The sequence below is a fragment of the Dryobates pubescens genome, chromosome 19 (genome assembly GCF_014839835.1).
Source record: "Dryobates pubescens isolate bDryPub1 chromosome 19, bDryPub1.pri, whole genome shotgun sequence".
Lineage (NCBI taxonomy): Eukaryota > Metazoa > Chordata > Aves > Piciformes > Picidae > Dryobates > Dryobates pubescens.
Genome location: NC_071630.1, coordinates 15,881,866 through 15,901,017, shown reverse-complemented (window position 1 = coordinate 15,901,017; position 19,152 = coordinate 15,881,866). Strand labels below are relative to the sequence as shown.

The 19,152-nt window shown below is 46.8% G+C and overlaps 1 protein-coding gene across 1 annotated transcript in view; it reads right to left on the bottom strand.

Moving 5' to 3' along the window:
- Positions 1-7,775, bottom strand: part of TSHZ3 (teashirt zinc finger homeobox 3) — a 64,388-nt gene extending 56,613 nt beyond the window's left edge. The window contains exon 1 of the mRNA XM_054170161.1: positions 7,134-7,775. Coding sequence (XP_054026136.1) covers positions 7,134-7,173 — 40 coding nt within the window. The 5' untranslated portion in view covers positions 7,174-7,775. The remainder of the gene's footprint in view (positions 1-7,133) is intronic.
- Between the last annotated feature and the right edge of the window lie 11,377 nt (positions 7,776-19,152).

Here is a 19,152-nt window from a genome sequence, read left to right as displayed (position 1 = left end):
CACCTAACCAATGAGTTAGTACATAAAGACAAGAGTGTATGGGTGAAAGAGTTACAAGCCTTTACGTATGCAAAATAAATTCACTCAAAGCTTCATTAATATTAATTTAAATTCAGAACCCATTTACATTAAATTGTTCATTAAAAATTGCCTATTTTATGCAACATGCATTCTGCAAAGAACACAGAAGAAACTGAAACAGAGGGCTCAATTTAATGATGGAAATATCAAAAGTAAATGAATTTGAATCATTCCAAACGAATAATAAACCAGCTCTCTCCTCTATGCTAATGCGCAAAGTTTGGCAGGACTTTGGCGGAAGGGCATGGAAACCGCTTTGCTTCCCCCCTTGCGAAGGCTTGGTAGATGCCCTTTTGACCTTCCCACCACTGTACAGTCTTGACAAAATTATTTATGGACAGGACCTAAAAATCACCTCCTTAAAAATGTTCACTAATTGTGAGCACAGTGAAGTGGTTCAAAACTTGCATTTGTTCCAAGCAATGTCAAGCTTAGCTTAGCTGTTTAACAGTACGCAGAAGATGGGACGTAAAGGTAAGGAAGGCTGGGAATGGATACATCTTCACTGGTAAACTCCCACACCAACAAATACATTGAACTTACATGATTCCCAACAGCTGTTCTGAATGAAGAAAAGAGAGTCATAATTAATAACATGTGTCCTGACAGAATTAATTAATAATTTACAATTAAGTCTTAAATGCAAACTTTGATTATTCTTGAAGAGTCTCACGTTCACTGTTTAAACAATCCAGGTAATGGCATTGGCAAAGAGCTCTCAGATATTTTATGATCTTTTGGTAACTCCTTCCACACTCTCCCTCCACCCCCAGGGAAAGAAAAAAAACCAAACAACCTTTAAACATTCTCTGAGAAATATCTTAAAGTTGATGCTTGCAATGAGAAGTGTTTAAATTCTGCAGATTGGCTCTCTACCGAGATGACCAAAATATCTTTCAGGCGCAAAATCAGGAAAAGGCAGTAGGATGAATCTTGCAGCCTCTGAAATTAAGCCCTACTTATTTCAACTCCTACACTTCTATTTGTGAAAATGGTAACAAACCATTTCAAGCTCTGACAATGTTCTATTCTGCATTAGTATACTTAAGGAAACTACAACACAGTCTCTTGTGGACTATGCTTTAAATCTTTTGAGCCAATTTTCACACATATTTGGGTTTTTCAACATTTTTTTCAAATGTTGACATCAAGAAAAATCAATTGCATATATATTTTTTTAAACCCTCCTGCTTTAGATGGCACACACAAACACACACACACACAAAAAGCAACGCGTCCATTGTTTAGTGGGATTTTTTAAACTAATTTAATGTCTAACTGCAAATGCTAGAAACTAGAATTAATCTGTCTGGATAAAAAAAGGCTTACAGACATTTAAATGCATGTATCGGGACACTTTATCAACCTAACATAAAATTGTCATCTTATCTTATTATATGACTATTTTATGCATGTGTCAAAGAATTTAAAAATGAATGCCTGTCTATTCAGCCTAATTACAACTGCATATTATCTGTCTGGATGTACCAGTCCATATCATTGTTACCAAATACAATATATTGTATTCACCTTTCATTTTTAACTTAAGGCTAATAAACCACAATTTGGGTGTAACTAATTTAAAAGAAAAAAAAAAAAAAAGAAGAAGAAGAAAAAGAATCTGACACAAACACCTGAGGTAGATTATTTAGTAAATGATGCTGAAGTACTTCACAGATAACACAGGATCGCTTTGCAACTATGTTATTTTTGGTGTTGTATCATAACCATGCATACACATATACTCTTACTTGACAATGCAACACTTAAGTCATCTTAATACTTGATCTACTAGCATCACCTTGTAAATAGGGCTGTATTGAAATCTGACAATTTGCAATTGGATTCACTAGGAAACGGTCATGACATTGGATTAAAATATGGATTAATATACCGTAAAACTGGCAGTGCCAAGGTTTGCTCAGAAAGATAACACATAAGGTTATCTGGCAAATTGTTTCTTTTCATTCACTCTATACCACCATATGTTTCTACATAAGCATGCACATAGCACACTTAAAAATTTACCCCACATTTCACTCTGAAGGTGATCTTTTCTGTAATAGTTTCCACTAACCCTGGAAACAGGGCTGCCAAAAAGGACCCACTCTAATCCTGCTAACTCACCCTAGCTTCACTGCATTTCCCATAACCCTGCAGCAGTCACAATTCATTCTAATCACTTTACAAAACAATCTTTAGTAAAAAGAGGAAAAATGCAGACTTGTAAGCCAATTTAAGAAATAACTGCTGATACATCAGTTATTGACTATTTCACTCCTGCTCATGATAGTGCTCAAGGCAAAACCGAGAACAAAATGACAACATCAACCGCACGCAATAAACTGTGGCCCAGGAGAGCACTGAAGCCCTAATTGACAGCTGTCAAGCTAATGGGAGAAATGGCAGCTGATTCTGGAAAATTCTGGTTTCCAGACAGATATTCAGGGGAATCTATCAGGCCTTTTTATATTTATGCCCCTTTTTCTTTTTTTGCATTGTTCCTCACACTTTGCTGGAAAAGAAAAAAAAAAAAAAAAAAAAAGGGAAAAAAAAAAAAGCAGAGGACAGCCATAACTAATCATTTTGTCAGCTTGCTGCTAGGAAGAATCTCTGTCCAACAGAGAAATATGCGGCAGGTTTGGAGGCAAATAACATACCAAGGGCTGACACTGCAAGTACCTTTATAGGTAGTCTTCTTTATCGGTACATTTACTTTTGGGGTATGTATGTAGTTGCAAGCAATTCCCATAAATTAAAGCATGCATTCAACTTCCCCAAGTCAGAGCTGCTTGGAAATCTGGCTGCACAACCTGCATGCCATCTTGCATCTGTATATCTGTGGTGCACTCCCAGCCTCGCTCTGGAGGTGCTGATAACTAGCAAAAGCACTGAAGTCCCTGAAAAGTGGAAGTGCTTCACATCTCTGAAAAATCAATTTAAGGTATTTCAGCATTCACACTGACCATGTGCATCTTTGGAATGTAAGCACAGAAGTTGTGAAGAGCCTAAAAAGTATGCCGCTATCTCTAGAGTTTAAACCATAATACAGAGAAAAAAAAATATCATGGACCCAAGTTAGAATTTTTGTTGTTTGGTTAGTTGGTTGGTTGTTTTTTCCCCAGAGGCTTCAAAACTCAGTGCAGTTGTCTGGGTCTAAAAACAAAAACAGTATTTGTTTTATTCCTTTTGGGTTTTTTAAGAGTAAATGAGTTTCCAACAAATCATTAGTTCCCAACCCCACCTCTGGAACAGCACTGTATGTATACAAAACATATTAAGCCATTTCTATCAGTAAGAAGTGTATTTTCTTGATCTTTTAAATAGGTTTCAAAAAAAGCTGCAAGTGAAAGCTATAAATTAAGAATAGATAATTACTGTATGCATGAACAAGACTAGCTCCTATTAACACAGTATCCTAGCCTTCCTAGTCAGTAACCTCTAACCAGTAAACACCTTCTTCCTCCTGACTTAAAACGACACAAGACTTAGGAGCACCAATTCTGACTATCTTCTTGCTTTAACAAGTGAAGATCCCTAACTCTTCCTCTTAAATGTATCTATGACATTCACCTGTGTCTCAAAGAAAACAAACCAAAATTATCATTTTTACAGATTCTTGATTCTCAGAGACAGCTTCAGTCTTCCACAGTGTAGTTTTAACACTTGGGCTAGACATAAAGAATTTGTGCACCTGTCTGTTATGTCTGCGAGCTCTGTGCTGCTGAGAGTTCTTTGTTGTTGTTATTCTACTCCAGACCATTAAAAGGGCCCTAATTCCTATGACATGATTATCCAGGTACCAAAGCCCATTTGTCACCTGCAGCAGAAAATTGAGTTAATGCACAACTAAAGGCAACCAGGACTGTGTAATATCAACTTGATTACATCAAACTAGCTGCAAACCTAATTCTGCTGGATGACACTGCGTGGAGCTTGTCATCTCCAATCATTAAAGCTGTCAGGAATCCATCAGGTTTACAGCTAATTAGGTGAACACTAATGAAGCTGGCAAAACAACTTTTCTTTTTTTATGGCTGAGCGGACCTTTCAGTTTGGAGAAAAAAAATTCTCGAGTATTCTCAAGGTTGCTGGGGACTGGATTTCCTGAGTTACCAATCAGCAGACATCTTTAATTCTCCCCCCACCACCACCTTTTTTTCTCTCTCAGTACCAAGCAATCAATTTGTCATCACTCTCAGTATGGCACAAAAGCAGTCATGAACCTTATAACTCACAGCTCTGAGGCCAAAAAGAAGGAGGAAAAAAAAATGTAAGTTTCTTCTGTCTTAAAATAAAACGCCTCAAACAGCTCACTTATTTATCTTCATGCACTTATCAACAGCATAAATGTTCTCGTTTTTTCACTCTTCTCAAATAAGTAGCCCTTCAGTCATTCTGCATCCTCCATATCCATTAGGCAGAGGCATTTTGATAAAGTAAAGCCAAAGCCAGTGTATGGGAAAGAATGAAAGCACTCACTCTGCCAACTTCTGATTGACCATTAAGCTATTGATGAATGTGCCTGTCAGGAGAGAGACAATTAAATCAAATATGAAACAAAGTCGTTTTGACGGGTCATTTTGATAGAGCAAAACCATTCTTCCATCTCCTATTAGTCCTGCAGTCAAGTTTTTGTAATGAATATTTCTTAACTAACCTGTTATTTCTTAGCTGTTTTTAAGGTGTTAAGGGGGGGGGGAAAAGCCTTTGCTTTTACTCTTAGAAAAGTAACATTTCCAACATGACCAATAAAACAGCATTTCAGTGGGAAGCAATTACACCCAAGACTAAATGTTCAACATGACTATCAAAAAGCTAGAAGTTTGAAGAGATTACACTTCTGCTAAATATCAAAGATAGATCACACAACAGGGATGATTTGCTCCAGAAAAGAGGGAGCAACAGAGAGTGCTAGAGAAAAAGAAAGATACCTTAGAGTGTGTTTAGTGCAGAAACATTTTCTTCCAGCCTATAAAAAGCCCAGGACACTGCACAGTCAAATATGTCAAATACTTGGAAGAGCTAGATTTTGCAGAACTAAATTAATGCTAGAAAATTCAATCTCCCAAGCATTAAGAAAAGTTCACCTTTTAATTTATTTGAAAAGTGTTATTTGGTAGAATGGGCCAGAAATGCAAAATACTGATGTGAAGTACTTGGCTACAATATCATTCGCTAGATCGTATCACTACCATACTGCAGAACTTTCCAAACTTTCTAGCTGTTAGTATATGGAGCAAGACTGCTAGACAGTCTGTTTCTCCGTTTCAAAATGACTAGATGAATGCATATATATGTCAGAGAAGAAAAGAAAGGAAATGTGGACATAGTTATTTACAATTTGTATTACTCCCTGGATCCCTTGCTGTTTGCTAAATTCAAACCACACCACTCTGAGAAGTTGTCAGACAGTGTGAATGCACTGTCACATTTTTGAATGTCCATTTTCTAACTATGCCCTACCAAGTTGCAGGACTACCTGCTTGAAGTTGGTACAAGCACAACTACAAATGCACTACCCAGCCTCTAGAAAACTTCTACTCTCAGCTTCTTGGTACAGAGCCTTCCTTTGTGAACGGCAAATTATGGCTGTTTCATGATGGTCCCCAAAATCTGACCCTAACCAAAACCAACCCTGTTCCTCCACCTCAGCCAGCCCAACACCTCTGGAAGCCCTTGTCCATGTGGCTATGAGGCACATCTAGCAAGGAGCCCCTGAAGTTGCGCTGACAGAGAGTTGACAGGCCACGTGTGACGTCACCGAGTCTGGCGTTACCATGGCAAGTGATTTATTGATGTTTATCGGGAATGAATAGATCAAAGGCAGCCAGATGACAGGCGATCAATCAGCCATCAAATCAAGGATGGCAATAGGCCAAGGAAACCTTTTCCAGCCCACATATCCCCAACTAAGGATTACTGTAAAATTACGTGGGGCTTTTTTTCTTTCCTTCTTTTTTTTTTTCCCTTTTTGTTTTGTTTACTGTTTTCTTTTCAATTCAGCTTTTCCAAAAAATACTGCGTAAGTTTAACAGCAGTTGACATTTCTGGCATAAGGAAAACAAAACAAAAAACCAAAGAACCTCACCACGACAAAATCAAAAAAGTATTTAAAACAAAAGATAAAATTACAATGGCACTATCAGAAACATTCACCAGACATTTGACACTATACAGACCCTTTCTTTTTTTCCCCCCTCCCCCCTCTTTGGTTTCCTTTGCAGCTTCTCATCTGGACCCATAAATAAGACATCAATAAGATTAACAGAAGAGGTTGTCAAAGAAAGTGACCAACTAGGTGGGTCTGTCTTCCCAGCAGAGACATCTCCAGCGTAGCACAAAAGGAATAGAGAAAAGGATACAAAGTTGTGCAAAGGTACCAGTTCTAGGCTTGGCTCTTCAAGTAACACTGTGGACCCTTCAAACCATTTTGTCCCCACCACTTCATTCCCATCGTGCCCCTGATTTATACATACCCTATCTCTTTTTACAGACAAAAATAAATTTTAGAAAGAAAGTACTTTCAGTGGTTTTCACAAACCCTTTGCTTGTGAGGGAAGGGGACAGAGAAGAATGAGAGGCGAGAGAAGGGCGAGAAGCAAAGTAGGTGCCAAAATACGGGCTGGAAACAAACAAAATTCGTCTGCTTCCCCCACCCCTAGAGTCACACGGATGATACGTATTCAAGTAGTATGTGCCTGCACATACTTGCCTAGCTTCCACAAAGTATTGCCCCCAGAACTGAGCCGAGTGATGGAAGAGTTAGGAATAAAAGTGGGCACCAAAGTAGGGAAACGGCTTTCCTGTGCCCCCACCCCTGCCACCCCAAGGAAAAAAAAATAAGTAATACCCCCCCACAACAGAGTGTCGTGCCTCCAGACCAAGAACTGCTCTGCAAAATCCACGGTACGCAGCGTGCGATCGCGGGCTGCGGGGCAGGGAAGGAGCCCGGCGCAGACCGACGGGCTCAGCCCGCTGGAAAGCCGTTATGAAAGAGACGGAGGAAAGCGAGAGGAGAAGCAACCGGCCGGGGAAGGCGGCTCTCGTACCTGCTGCGCGCCGGGGCGCTTGCTGCTTCCTCCTCGGCATGCTGAGCTCCTGCGGCCGCCGGCGCCGGCGAGGGGGGGCTGCCTTGGCGCGGGGGTGGGAAGAGTTGCTTTAGCCCCAGAGATCCGGTGAGCTGCTCCAGTCTCGGCTCGAGGGCTGGGTTGGGGATATATTTTTTGTTGCTGTGCATACACGATGCCGAGGAGGAGGAGGCGGTGGCGGCGGAGGAGGCGGCACAGAGGAGAGGACAGCCCTGCTGCTGCTGCTGCTGCTGGCAGAAGAGGGGGGAAGTTTGACAAATCGCCCCGGAGGAAGGAGGAGGGGAAGCCCCCCGAAGAGGTGTGCGGGCGGGAGGGCTGGGAAGAGCCCGCAGTCCCCCCCCACCCCACCCTGCGCCCCCGGTGCCTGGCCGAGCTGAGAGATCACGGCATAAAGACGGGAGATTTCTTGGCAAGAGTCGGCGTAGCCTCAGCCTGCGTTCTTCACTCCCCGGCTCCCTGCTCGGCGCTGGAACGGCGGCGGCAACAGGCGAAGCTTGAAGGGAAACGAGATGATCGCAGTGTCACTCAAACTAGTCCGCAAAGAGGGAGAGGGGCACCACGCTACCACCGCCTCCCGCCCCGGACGGCACCTTAACTCTTTGCTCATCGCACCGCCGGACCGCCCGCCGCCGGCCGGGCACGGCCACGGCAGTGGTGGCCAAGGGTCCGCCCGGGGCGGCGGCGACGGAGGAGAGCGCTCCCCCCAACCTCGCCGCGCCCCCTCCGCCGTCCAACTTCGCCCGGCGCCGCTTCTCCTCAGCAGCCAGCAGCAGCGGAGGGGCCCCGCCGGACGCCCCCAGGCAGAGCAGGACAAGGCAGAGCAGCCTGCTCCGCTCGCCCCGCTCCCTGCCAGTAGCCCTTCCCTTTCCGCCCCCGGGCACACCCGTTCCCCGCCGGAGCCCCCTCCTCGGCCATCACGCCGAGGCACAGGACTCTTCCGACCCTTCGCCCCGTGGTCTCTGACCCCACCCCCCCCCCCCATTGCCCCATGGCGAGGAGGGCCCGGCCCCCGCCCCCGGTGCTTGAGTTGTGTCCCCGCGGAGCCCGGCTGCCCCGCGAGGTGACAACGGCGGCGGCAGCTCAGGCCCCCGCCTCACCCCGCACCTCGCTCCGCCGCCCGCCCCGGCCCCACTCACCGGCGCGCCGGGCAGCTGGCCGCCCGCCGGCACGCATCCAGCCCTCCGGCTCCCACCTGGCTGGCGCCACAGCCGCCTGGGCTCCGCTTCGCGCCTGCGGGCGGGCGGGGTATCAGCAGCAGCGGGGCCGCTCCGGCCGGCGGCCGTTAACGGCGGCGTCCCCGCCGGCTGCGCCGCTGCGCCCTGCCCCGCGATGCCGCCGGCCGGCCGGGAAGCGGACAGCGCCCGCGCGGGCGTGCGCCCCGCCTCTCCGAGGCAGATCACTTTTCCGTCTCTTTCTCTCTTTTGGGGCTTTCCCCCTCCCCCCCCCCTCTCTCTTTTGGGGTTTTGGGTTTGTTTAGATTTTTTTTTCGGTCCAAGTTCACTGGCGAGCCGCCACGCTCAGTTCAGCGAGCGCCGGCGGATCGATGTGCTGCGGGTTTGATTGTGCATCCCTGGGCGGCGGGGCCGCGCACCAGCGGGGAGGGCCGGGGCGCGCGGGGGCCCCTGCCGGCCTCCCGCCTCTGCCGCGCCACCGGGCACAGCGGCACCGCACCGGCACCGGCGCGGGGCCGGGACCGCCTGGGCTTGGGAGGAGAAGGGGAAAAAAAAAAGAAAAAAAAAAAAAAAAACACAGTAGCGATTTTTTTTTTCTTTTAAAGTTGACGGGGAGGAATAAAAAGCGAGGCTGCTCTCACTTTCACGGTAAGATCAAAAAACTCCACTCGCCCCCATTCTTCGAGATTTGGGATCATTCCAAATACCTGACTAAGTGCAGATGTTGTTGCGTCTTCACATCTTATAAAGCCGCCGTGCCGCCCGCTCGCTCTTGCTTTCCTTTCCAAGTTGCAGGAAATTCAAACACTTTACATGAAGGGTGGAGAAGGTTTGGGATATATTTTTTGGATTATTACTGTTGTGAGCTGGTGTATTTTTTTAGAGCTGATCTTTAGGATGAAAAAAAAAAAAATCGCAGTCGCCTAAAGTCCCCAGGAAATTGCTACTGCTGGGGGAAAACGAAACATTTCTTGCAAACCAAAATGGTGAGTTGTCAATTGCCGCTTCTTCTGCCAAATTCGCTCAGTTCCATCTCTTTGATACTCGCTGGTTGCTCCTCACAGTTACAGTATCTGCCCGCAGAAGGAGCGATCAGATCTACTTAAGAGACGACACCGAGACGTTCCCCCCCCCTCCCCCCCCAAAAAAAAGCCCCTGTGTGTGCCTGTGTGTGTGCGTGTGCGCTTGCAGCAGGACGGGCGCGCGGCTCGGCGCGGAGGGCAGCGCTGCGCGGGCGGGCTCGGCGCTGTGCGGTGCGTGCCGCTAGATCCGCCCTAACATCTGTCCGTCTCACCATTGGCGCATCCATCAGTGTCACCCTGGCTGCACATTGCAACGACAACACATGAGACACAACAGAGAGCGGGATCCAGTACAAATAACCAACATACTAAACAACTTAACCGGGAAGGAGGGGACCAGCCGCAGCACAAGTGTTTACAAATGTTAGACAGCCTCGGAAAGCAGAGCGGGCTACGCTGCGATTAATTGCTTCTTCTTCCTCTCTCCCTCCTCCCCCTTTAAGTAGGAATTAGGAAATACAAACCCTAAATAATTCATTCACCCCCACCCCCACCCCCACCCCCCGAAGGATGTGCCCGGCCAGGGGCAGGGGCCAACGCGGCCGCGCTACTCTCCGCACTCATTCTGGCTCTGCGGGGGCGGTGGCTGCGCCGCGACCGAGTTAACCGGGGAACCCAGGGAAGAGGTGGACTTCGGCATCTGAGGGCTGCTGGCCGAGCCGGCGGGCGCTGCGCAACATGGAGGATTTCTCCTAGCTCTGGGGTGGGAGAGGATGAAACTTTCGGAGAGTCCGTGAAGAGTGCGGCCGGGAATCCGGGCCGGCTTTGTTCCTGCCCCGCTGCTCTGAGCACGGGGAAGGTCAGACTGCCACCAGACGCTTAACAAAACGTCCTGAAACCTGTAGCAAAATAAAAGCAATAAGGCGCATTTAGTCATTTCAGCCCTGTAAAGGCAAGCCTGAAATTGTGCGGGAGTCATCTCCAAAGGCAGGAATTACTCTGATCCTTCAGTAACTGTCTGCATAGCATCCTGAAGAAAACGCTCCAGCGGTCAATCACTCATTTGGGGGGCTTGCAAGAACTTTTTTTTTTCTTTCCACCTCCCTCTCTCTAAATCTGTTCACCTTTCACTAGCTTTGCATTACACACAACCTGCATGATGCTCCGCCCGGCGTGACAGGCGCAGGGTCCGGAGAGGGGCCGGGGTTGGTGCGCTCCCTCCTGCCTTCGTCCGCGGGTCAAGCTCGGCTTGGTGTTCTTCTCGCTGTCGTACTCACCTGCATGCACGTATTTGTGAACTGTATGTCGCGCAGTGGCTTGTGTATTTTAACAGATCCCATAGCAGAGCTCTTCCTCTTGCAGAAGTGCAGCCTGCGTGGAAGGTGCTGGCAGGTTGTAACCTCAGCAGCTGAACGGTATCACTAAAACAAACATTTGCAAGGAAGTTACCAGACCCGCTGTACGGTGAGCTGCTCTAATCACGCATACCTTGCTTTTCGAAGGGTGGGCCACAAGCTCTGGCAGTGGAGTGCAGTGGGCTTGTAACTGTACCAATTTATGGTTGGGGGGGGGGGGGGGGGGTAGATTAAAAAAAAAAAGGTTAAAAGTTCCTGAACAGAAATACGATGAACTTTCTCAGTTCATTTAGAAATAGTAACTCTTGTGTGTGTGTGTTTTCATGTGAGAGAGAGGCAGCAGATATACGTGCACACAGACATACACTGTGCACTTACACCTCCACAACTCTCAGTGCCAAAACGCTCAGGAAGTTGTGGAATAATTTGATTGTTAACTATATCTATTTCTTTAAGAAAGGAAACTCAAAAAATATTGAACTTTATGTCAGACGAGCTACAGGGGGAAATGTAGATTCCTTCTGGTGCATCAGCTTCTTTGGGGGTCACAGTCTATTTCAGAGAGCCAGAACCTGCAGTTTTATTAAGTGTAACATATACAAACAGAATGCATAAAATCGATGACTGCAAAGACTCCATCTTCAAAGACCCAGCACAGGAGGCTCTGCTCTTAAGGTTGCTCTTACCAGCAGTTATAAACCAAGACACCAATTACTTATAAGTCATATAATTAGATAATCATCACTCCTGAACTTTCCATCCTCTAAGAATGTTTTATATTTCAACAGTGTGCACCGTTTGGTGCTCTTCTTTGTTGTGTATTTTCATGGCTCATTTCTTTCCCTTACATTAAAACTTCAAGAGTTTCCCAAGAATCCCCTCCTGCCACCCAGGTCCGGGTGGAGGCTGAGGGCTGAGCTGAGACGAAGAGCAGTAAAATTAACGGTTGGTAATGGGAATAGCCAGGGAGGATCAGAAGGAAGTTTATTAAAATTGGAACAGCTGCCTCTTGGAAACCAGCCTTTTTGGGGCTTTAACCTTTTTCTCTCCCAAGCAGCGAGTTTTTTCTCCACTTGTTCATTGCAATCAAGGACGGGAGAAACGTGCTTCGAGGTCCCCATGTGCCGGTATAGCTGCTCTCAGAGACTCATTTACTAGCACTGGCCGATTGCTTTTCCGGAAGGTGAGACCCTCTGTGCAAACCCGTCCGTACAAGAGCGTTCTCACCTCTCCCGAGCACCGGCCCGGCTCCGCGGCCGCCTCTGCCCTTCCAGCAGGAGCAGAGGAGCCGACCTGAGCCCCCAGATGGTCCTTCACAGCCAAGTGTCCCCCCGGACATGCAAGAAGGGCTGGGCATCAGCGACCTGGGGCCTTTCGAGGTACAGGCTGCGAAGCACTGAAGGGCTAGCTGTCGAGGGAGGAGGCGGCGCGCCTGGGGCCGGGCCGACGGGGGCCGGGCTCCCGGCGACGGTGGTGGGGGGAGCCAAGCCTGGGCAGCAGGCACGGGGCAGTGCAACCAGGCTCTTCATCGGGCAGCGGCTCTTCCAGGGCAGCCCCACGCCGCGCGCGGGCGGATCCGTGGGTTCCGGATGCGCCACGGAGGCATCGCTCGGGACCGGGCGCGGCGAGGTTCAGCAGTCCGCAGTCACGCTGGGCACCCTCTTTTCGGCCAAGAGCCCAGGCAGCTGCCAGCTGCCTGCGCTGCCTTCTGTCCCGGGGTGAAAACCTCACCTTCCCCGCGCCCTTCTGGCACCTAGTCGAAATGGAAAAAGTGGGCGAAAAGCACCTCAGTTTCTCCCGGTGAAGAACAGAGCAGAAACAGTTTTCATTACGACTGGACTAGATGAACTTGGATCTGACAAGTTTGTTTAAAAACACCACTGCCAACGACCGAAAACGGTGCTCTACTCCTGCAAGATACAAAATGTTGTCAATAACCATTGTAACAACAATAATAATCTGAGAAAAGAACAAAGATACTTTGTAATATCTACATAACTTTTAAAGAACAAAAGTACTTTAAAATGCGTATAAATACCCTAACCTCTTGAATACAAATGAATAAAAGTTTTTCTCCGGGCTAAAATCTTTTCTTGAATGTAAATTGTTTGGGTAAGTGAATTTACACAGCAGCAAAGTTTGTTTGTCTTAGTGCAGTAGCTTTGCTTTAACGAACCAGATGTTTTATCTGTAAATTGTCCAGAGAACTTCTACAGTTCTGACATGTAACAAGCCCCAGAATAGCAGTGTCCTTGCGACCAAGACAAGGCATTTCGGGAAGAACAGGGGGGAGGGGGGGAGGAGGGGGGGCAAAAAAAGGGATAGGAAAGTGCAAGCACGCCCAGTATCTTTAATATTTTGGAGAATCCCTTTTAAGCTGTACGTAGTCTTGTCCGAATTGATCCGCTTCAGTCTGGAGTTAAAAGTAAATGTACACCCTCACAGCCCCCCCCCCCCCCAAAAAAAACAACCAAAACAAACAACAACCCAAAAAAACAACCCTACCACTGTGGTGGGGGAAGTTTTGGGTCAGGAAGCCGCAAGGGCACTACAAGAAAACCCTGGGCAGCGCGACCCGATCTGCACCAGCCCCGCAGCTCAGCACTCCGCGTAACCGGCCACGCCAGGCCGCCTGGGCGCTCCGCCCGCCCGCCCCTCCCCGCGGCGTCGGGCCGCTGCCTCTCCTGTCCCGCAAAGCCCCGGCAGAGACTAAGGCCCCGGCACTCCGCCGCTGGAGAGCCGCCTGCGCACGCCCGCCGGCTGCCAACAGTTTCGCGAATTAAACTTGGGCAGCAAGAGCGGCTCCCGTTCCCGGCTTTGCCGGGATGCTGCCGCTGCTGCGCTATCCCCATGAGAGCTGGGCCCCGGCCGCATCCGCGGCGTGGGGCAGAGCCTGCCGCGTTTTGCGGTGTCTCTGGGCCGGGAAAAGGTTGCGGCCCAGAACTGCCCGGGCGGGAGCACGCCCCAGCGCCTGCCCCGAGCCTCCCCGGCTCCGCTCCGCCGGCACTTGCCGCTTTCTCGGGGGCTACACTTTTTGGAGACGATGCATGCTGAAATAAGAGCTATCGTCGCGATTCAGTCCCGCTCAATTATCACTTTTTTTTTTTTTTTTTTTTTTTTTTTTGGTACCCCTTGAAAGAACTTAAGGGTCTCTGAGGAAACAGTCGGCCCCTGCTTTGAAGGGTATAAAGAGATACCATTCAGAGCTACTGTAGCGTAATGTATTCACTAGGGCAGTAGGAAAATCTTTCATGAAAAATAGTTACAGATCCTGGAACTCCACCATATGTGACAACAAAAGTTATTGTGTTAACAGAAAGAGTTCAGCTAATTTTACCTATAGAAAGTTTTGCTAGCTGCAGGCTTTGGGAACGCCTTTGTGGAGGCTGGCAGTGATCCTTAGAGCTGGCTATTTCAGAAGGCATTTGAGGGATCTAGAAGGTAAAGGGATTTCCCTCTTACTTCTCACATCACTTGAAAGTTTCCCCGCGTAGCTAACACAGCCGGTTCTTTGCTGACCGCCTGCGATTTTAACGCAATAAAAATTCTGTTGTGCACAGACTCACCTTTTTTTTTTTTTTTTTTTTTTTTTTTAAAAAGAAAAAAATATGGAGCGGAAAGTTGATAAAGCCTAACCCTCGAGCAAAATCCCTCACTTTTTTTTCCCCACACAAACTTATTTCCCAGACGAGTATTTTCAGTGATTTGCACATAGTTTTTGCACCAAGATATGCAAGTTTCTAGGAAAAAAAAAAAAGTTTTCTGCCAAGAACGCACCTTCGCCCGGCTGCGGTAACGCTCTGGGGCTGAACTAACACTACCGTCAAAGGAAGAGCAACGCGACATCCGCGCCTGCCCGCCTACGAGGCCCTCGGTGCCCGAGAGGACGCGCACCAGGCCCAGGTCATGCGGCTGCCCGCAGTGCCTCGCTGCGGGGCGTGCGAGCCTCCCCGCCGTCCTCACTGCGTGTGAGTGCGGGCCTCTGCCTCCCGCCAGCCACCTCCACGGCCGGACGCAGCTCTGTGATGCGGAAGGTGAGGGTGTGCAGGCCGGTAGGCCACGGCGTCGCAGGCGGCCAGCGGGCATTTAAAAAGATATACAGGGGTTGCCGGACCGTAAATCCTTGCTCCCCAGCGTGCCCAGCAACTACTGTTTAGACGGGCTTTGTTAAATTTATGACGCAGGAAGAGCACAGGACGCGGATGACGCAGACCAAGAGCAAGAGTTTGAGCCGCTCTCCTCCGCCCCTCCGCGGGGCTCCGCACTCGCTGCTCCTGGCCCGGCCCTGCTGACACCAGGCACTCTCTATCTTACCCCCACCCTACAAGAAAAATATTAATAAACCCAATAATACCTCGCTGTTCGGGCGCAACAGCCCTGACAAGGTAACAACAGACCCCCAAGCCCCCCGGGGAGGACGAGGCGCAGTGGCGGCCGCACGCCTCCGCAGGCAGCTGTGGGGGCTGTGCTCCTATTTCGCACCCCGGGACGCGAGTCAGCCTGGCCTTACACTTGGCAGCCCAAGCCGTGCACTTGTCCCCCTCCCAGGCGGATGGTTTGCGAGCAGTGGCCGCGGCCCGGCAGCCGCAGGCAGAGCTCGGCTGCCAAGGTGGGTTTGTGCTCAGGGGGGCGGGGGGAAGCACCGAGGCGGGAGCGGCAACGCTGTTCTCTCGCTAGTGAATGGAGTCTGCACCATCCAGGTCAGGTGAAACGTGGAAAGTAAGAAAATCTGACACCATTACTGATTCCCTCTCTTTGTTCTCTTGTCATCTCTACACAATGGAGAGAAAGAAATGTGACTTTAAAATTGCAATTAACCAGCTTTAGAGCAGATTTTTTTTCATTGGGTATTTATTCTATCAAATCTAATCTCTTCTCTGAAAAACCACTTCTAATTTTAAAATAAAACAGACAATGTAAAATACTTTATATCTTTCTGTAATAAGAGTTGTTTAAATTATGACTGGATGCGCCTGAACAGTCATCTTGTAGTTTCCCACTGATTTTGGTCAGGTCTTGAAAGAATGGCCTTTCTTTCCCCTCCCCCCCCCTAATGTTTTAAAAGTATTAACTTCCTTTCAAACATTCTTTAACCTTTAATGTTTTGCAACTTGATGAAAAGGTCACTTTGTTCAGAGTGGATGCATCTGCTCCATAATTGTTCTAATACCAGGCAGAGCTCCATCCTAACACTAAATTATTTTATGAGTATTTTTTTTTCCTTAATATTCTATTGTTAAAACAATTACTCATGGTAACCTTAAAGGCAAAGAGCTGTAGACCAAAGGATGCTCACACTTTATTTGATTTCACTGACTTCAGATGTTTAGAGCTGTATTCAGCAGATGACATTAGCTGAGTTCTGAGAAGAGTGACCTGAACAGTTTCACCTCTTTCCTCTTTTGGGGGCGTGAGATGGAAAAGGAACAGAATAAATAACTGAGTGTACAGACTGAGCTGCATAACAAAATAGTACAAAATAGTGATTAATACTACTTTGAATCAGGAGGAAGTCTGACCTGAGTATCTCTAAGTTCTTATCACGAAGGGTTGTGTCAGAAAGCTGAGACACGGATGGATTAAGAGCGATGCTGGAGATCCTGAGATCATTGGACATCAGTTTCTCAAGAATAAGGCTCAAAAAGCAATATGGTGGTAAAAACATTGCTAATCTAATTGTATTTTAGATTGCTTGCTGAAAAGGCAACATAAATTTTTCCTCATGTCTATGTTAATACTTATTTTTAGGAGTAATAGTTGGAGTCTGCCTATTTAGCCACTCTTCATATAGAACCTACGTTTATCCCATGTAAAAGATTAGGAGTTGAACACATTCATTGCCACTCAAGGGCTGGAAATGCCACTCTGAGGGTGGCTTCGGGCCCCGGCTATGTGAGAAAACATCAGCTATTCACACCCATGTAGCTGCTTTGCAAGAGAAGTGGTGATACCCCCCCTGCATTTCAGAGATTAGAGCAAGAACCTTGAATGGATGCAATTCATCCCTCTAAAATACCACAGGATTTTCTAATTCTTACACAATTCAACCATCCAGAGTCTATGTTTAATTACAACTTGGCTATACTTTTTTTTTGGTTGTTGTTTTGGTTTTGGATTAAAAAAAAAAAAAAAGCAAACAAAAACCACACCAGCAAAAAAAAACCCAACCCAACAAAGAAATGAACTAATTATATTGCTTATTATTCTAATATGCCTTTTTTTTTTCTTCTTTTTTTTTTTTTCCCCTAATAACACACTTTTCTAGCCAGGCCAGTCCCTTGAGGACTAGTTCCTCATTTATAAGGAGATCCCCAATGGGAGTTAAAAAGAGGCAATTTTATAAGAAGAAAATATATTCTGAAAGAGGAGCCATGCAAAGATAACCCCACATCACATATATCAGTATGGAGGCTGGAATATGCAGTCCAATGATGCAAATCTTCCCCTGCAATAATTTGCTCGTTAGTGTTAACGAAAGCACAGATACTGATGTCTATGTATTTGTTCTTGTATTTTTTCATCACCCTAATGCTTTTAACTAAAACTGTTTTTCAAAATTTGCTTTATTTAATGAATTTAAAGGTCACTCCTCTTCCTTTCCATATGCAAATACTATTAATAGTAAAGGTTTGATATTAATGGGAGTTAATAGAGTAGATACCCCCTTCATACAGAAACCCCACAAGAGAACAAAATAATTTCAAGATTATTTCAGTGAATGCATTGCTTCTCTCTCCCCTTTGAATAATAAAGTATCAGAGCAACAGCACTTTAAAAATAGGAGTGACAGCCAGAGGAGAGACAAGACATGGAAGGGCACATAGGGCCTTCCACTGCTTCCAAACACAGACCCTAGGGAATTCACACAGTCTCACAGCAGCCAGAGCCCACTGTTACTGCCACCACCATAGCCTCCTCCTTGCCAGCTACTCACCCTACAGAAGCCAAGCAGGATGCAAACTACACGAGAAGCCCTTTCCTCATCCTTCTTTAGAGGGAACAGGCAATGTCTGCCTTCAGAGGCTGATAGTCTCCACCTGGGAGACCACAGCAGCTACTCAGAGAAAAACAGGAGCTGCTAGAATTGATGAAGGAGCAAGTGAAGTTACTGCCTTTCCTTGTTCTGCCAGTTTGGGAGTTGTTAATTGTTTTGTCACAGTCTTTCTATCTATATTTGTTGTAGCAGGACTTGTAGAAGTTTTTTTCTTTTCTTTCTTTCTTTTTTTTTTTTTTTTAAGCTAAAGCTGTTGATGTTAAATAACAACATTTACGTGCCTATGGAGGGGGAGGTGGGAAAGGAGGGGAATAAACTCATTGCTTTCATCTGTAGTCCCTGTAGGAAAGTGCTCCCTGTGCTAATGAGCAAGGAACAGTTCTGTCTAGCTTAACTTATGCAATAAAACTATCTTCAGTGTTTTTTAAAGCAGATAAATCCAGATACCAAACAGCAAAGCATCATTAGTCCAGAGCAACTTCTTCCTTGGTGAGGAATGAAAAATACTTCATGCAGTCCCCAGCAAGGTCATCACAAGCACAGCTCTAGCATATTGGCTTCTATTTGATTAAGGCCAAGCCAGAGTAATGTGATTAAAAGAGGTGGAGAAAGGAAGGAGTCATGGACCACAAAGTAGTGTTAACCAGCTTGCTCTGAGCTCCGTGGAATCTTGCAAGGAGACCCCTCTTCACTGCAGCCTCCCTCTTAGTTGTCACTCCTGAGCTGAAAAAGTTCTCCTAAGTACCTTTTCTCAGCCTACACTTTACGTGATGACATTAGTCTACTACACTCCCAAACAGTGCAAGGCCTTTCACAATCACATTTTACAGTATCTGATTGCCCTTCCCAAAACTCATAACTCTTCAGGCTTTTTAGGGAAACATTTTTTTTTGTTTCCTTAAATTGAATGTACTTTTTCACTGTGTATGCCAAAGGGATTTCCTCCGCACACTCTCTCTCTCTCTCTCACACACACACACACACACACACACACAAATTCCTGAAGCTGGAAGCCAGTTTTATCCTTTGGAGGGGGGAGGAAGAAAAAAACAACAACAGAAAAGTTATATAATAGTAATAGTAATGGGAGCTGTGGACAGTCTTGCAATAGCCTGCAGTGCTGTTGGTCTGTCCATCCTCTGAGCTGCAGACAGACAGGAGTGACAGCAAAGACTGGCATTCCCATGCCCATAAACCACAGAGCTGCTGCTGCATTGGATGGGTACATCTGTTTGCTCTGCTTGGCTGGTGAAAACCCCTCTGAAAGGGGAACTGTGGGCAGCGACAGTTCTTGTGATACAGCAGCTCTCAGAGATACTGTTTCTGGCTCTGTGCAGACTAAAGCAGATAGTATCATATCATACTGTGGCTTACATTAAGGTCACCTTTTCTTTCACAGCCTTGATGTGTCCATAGATTTGGCAAGGGGGAGGCTGG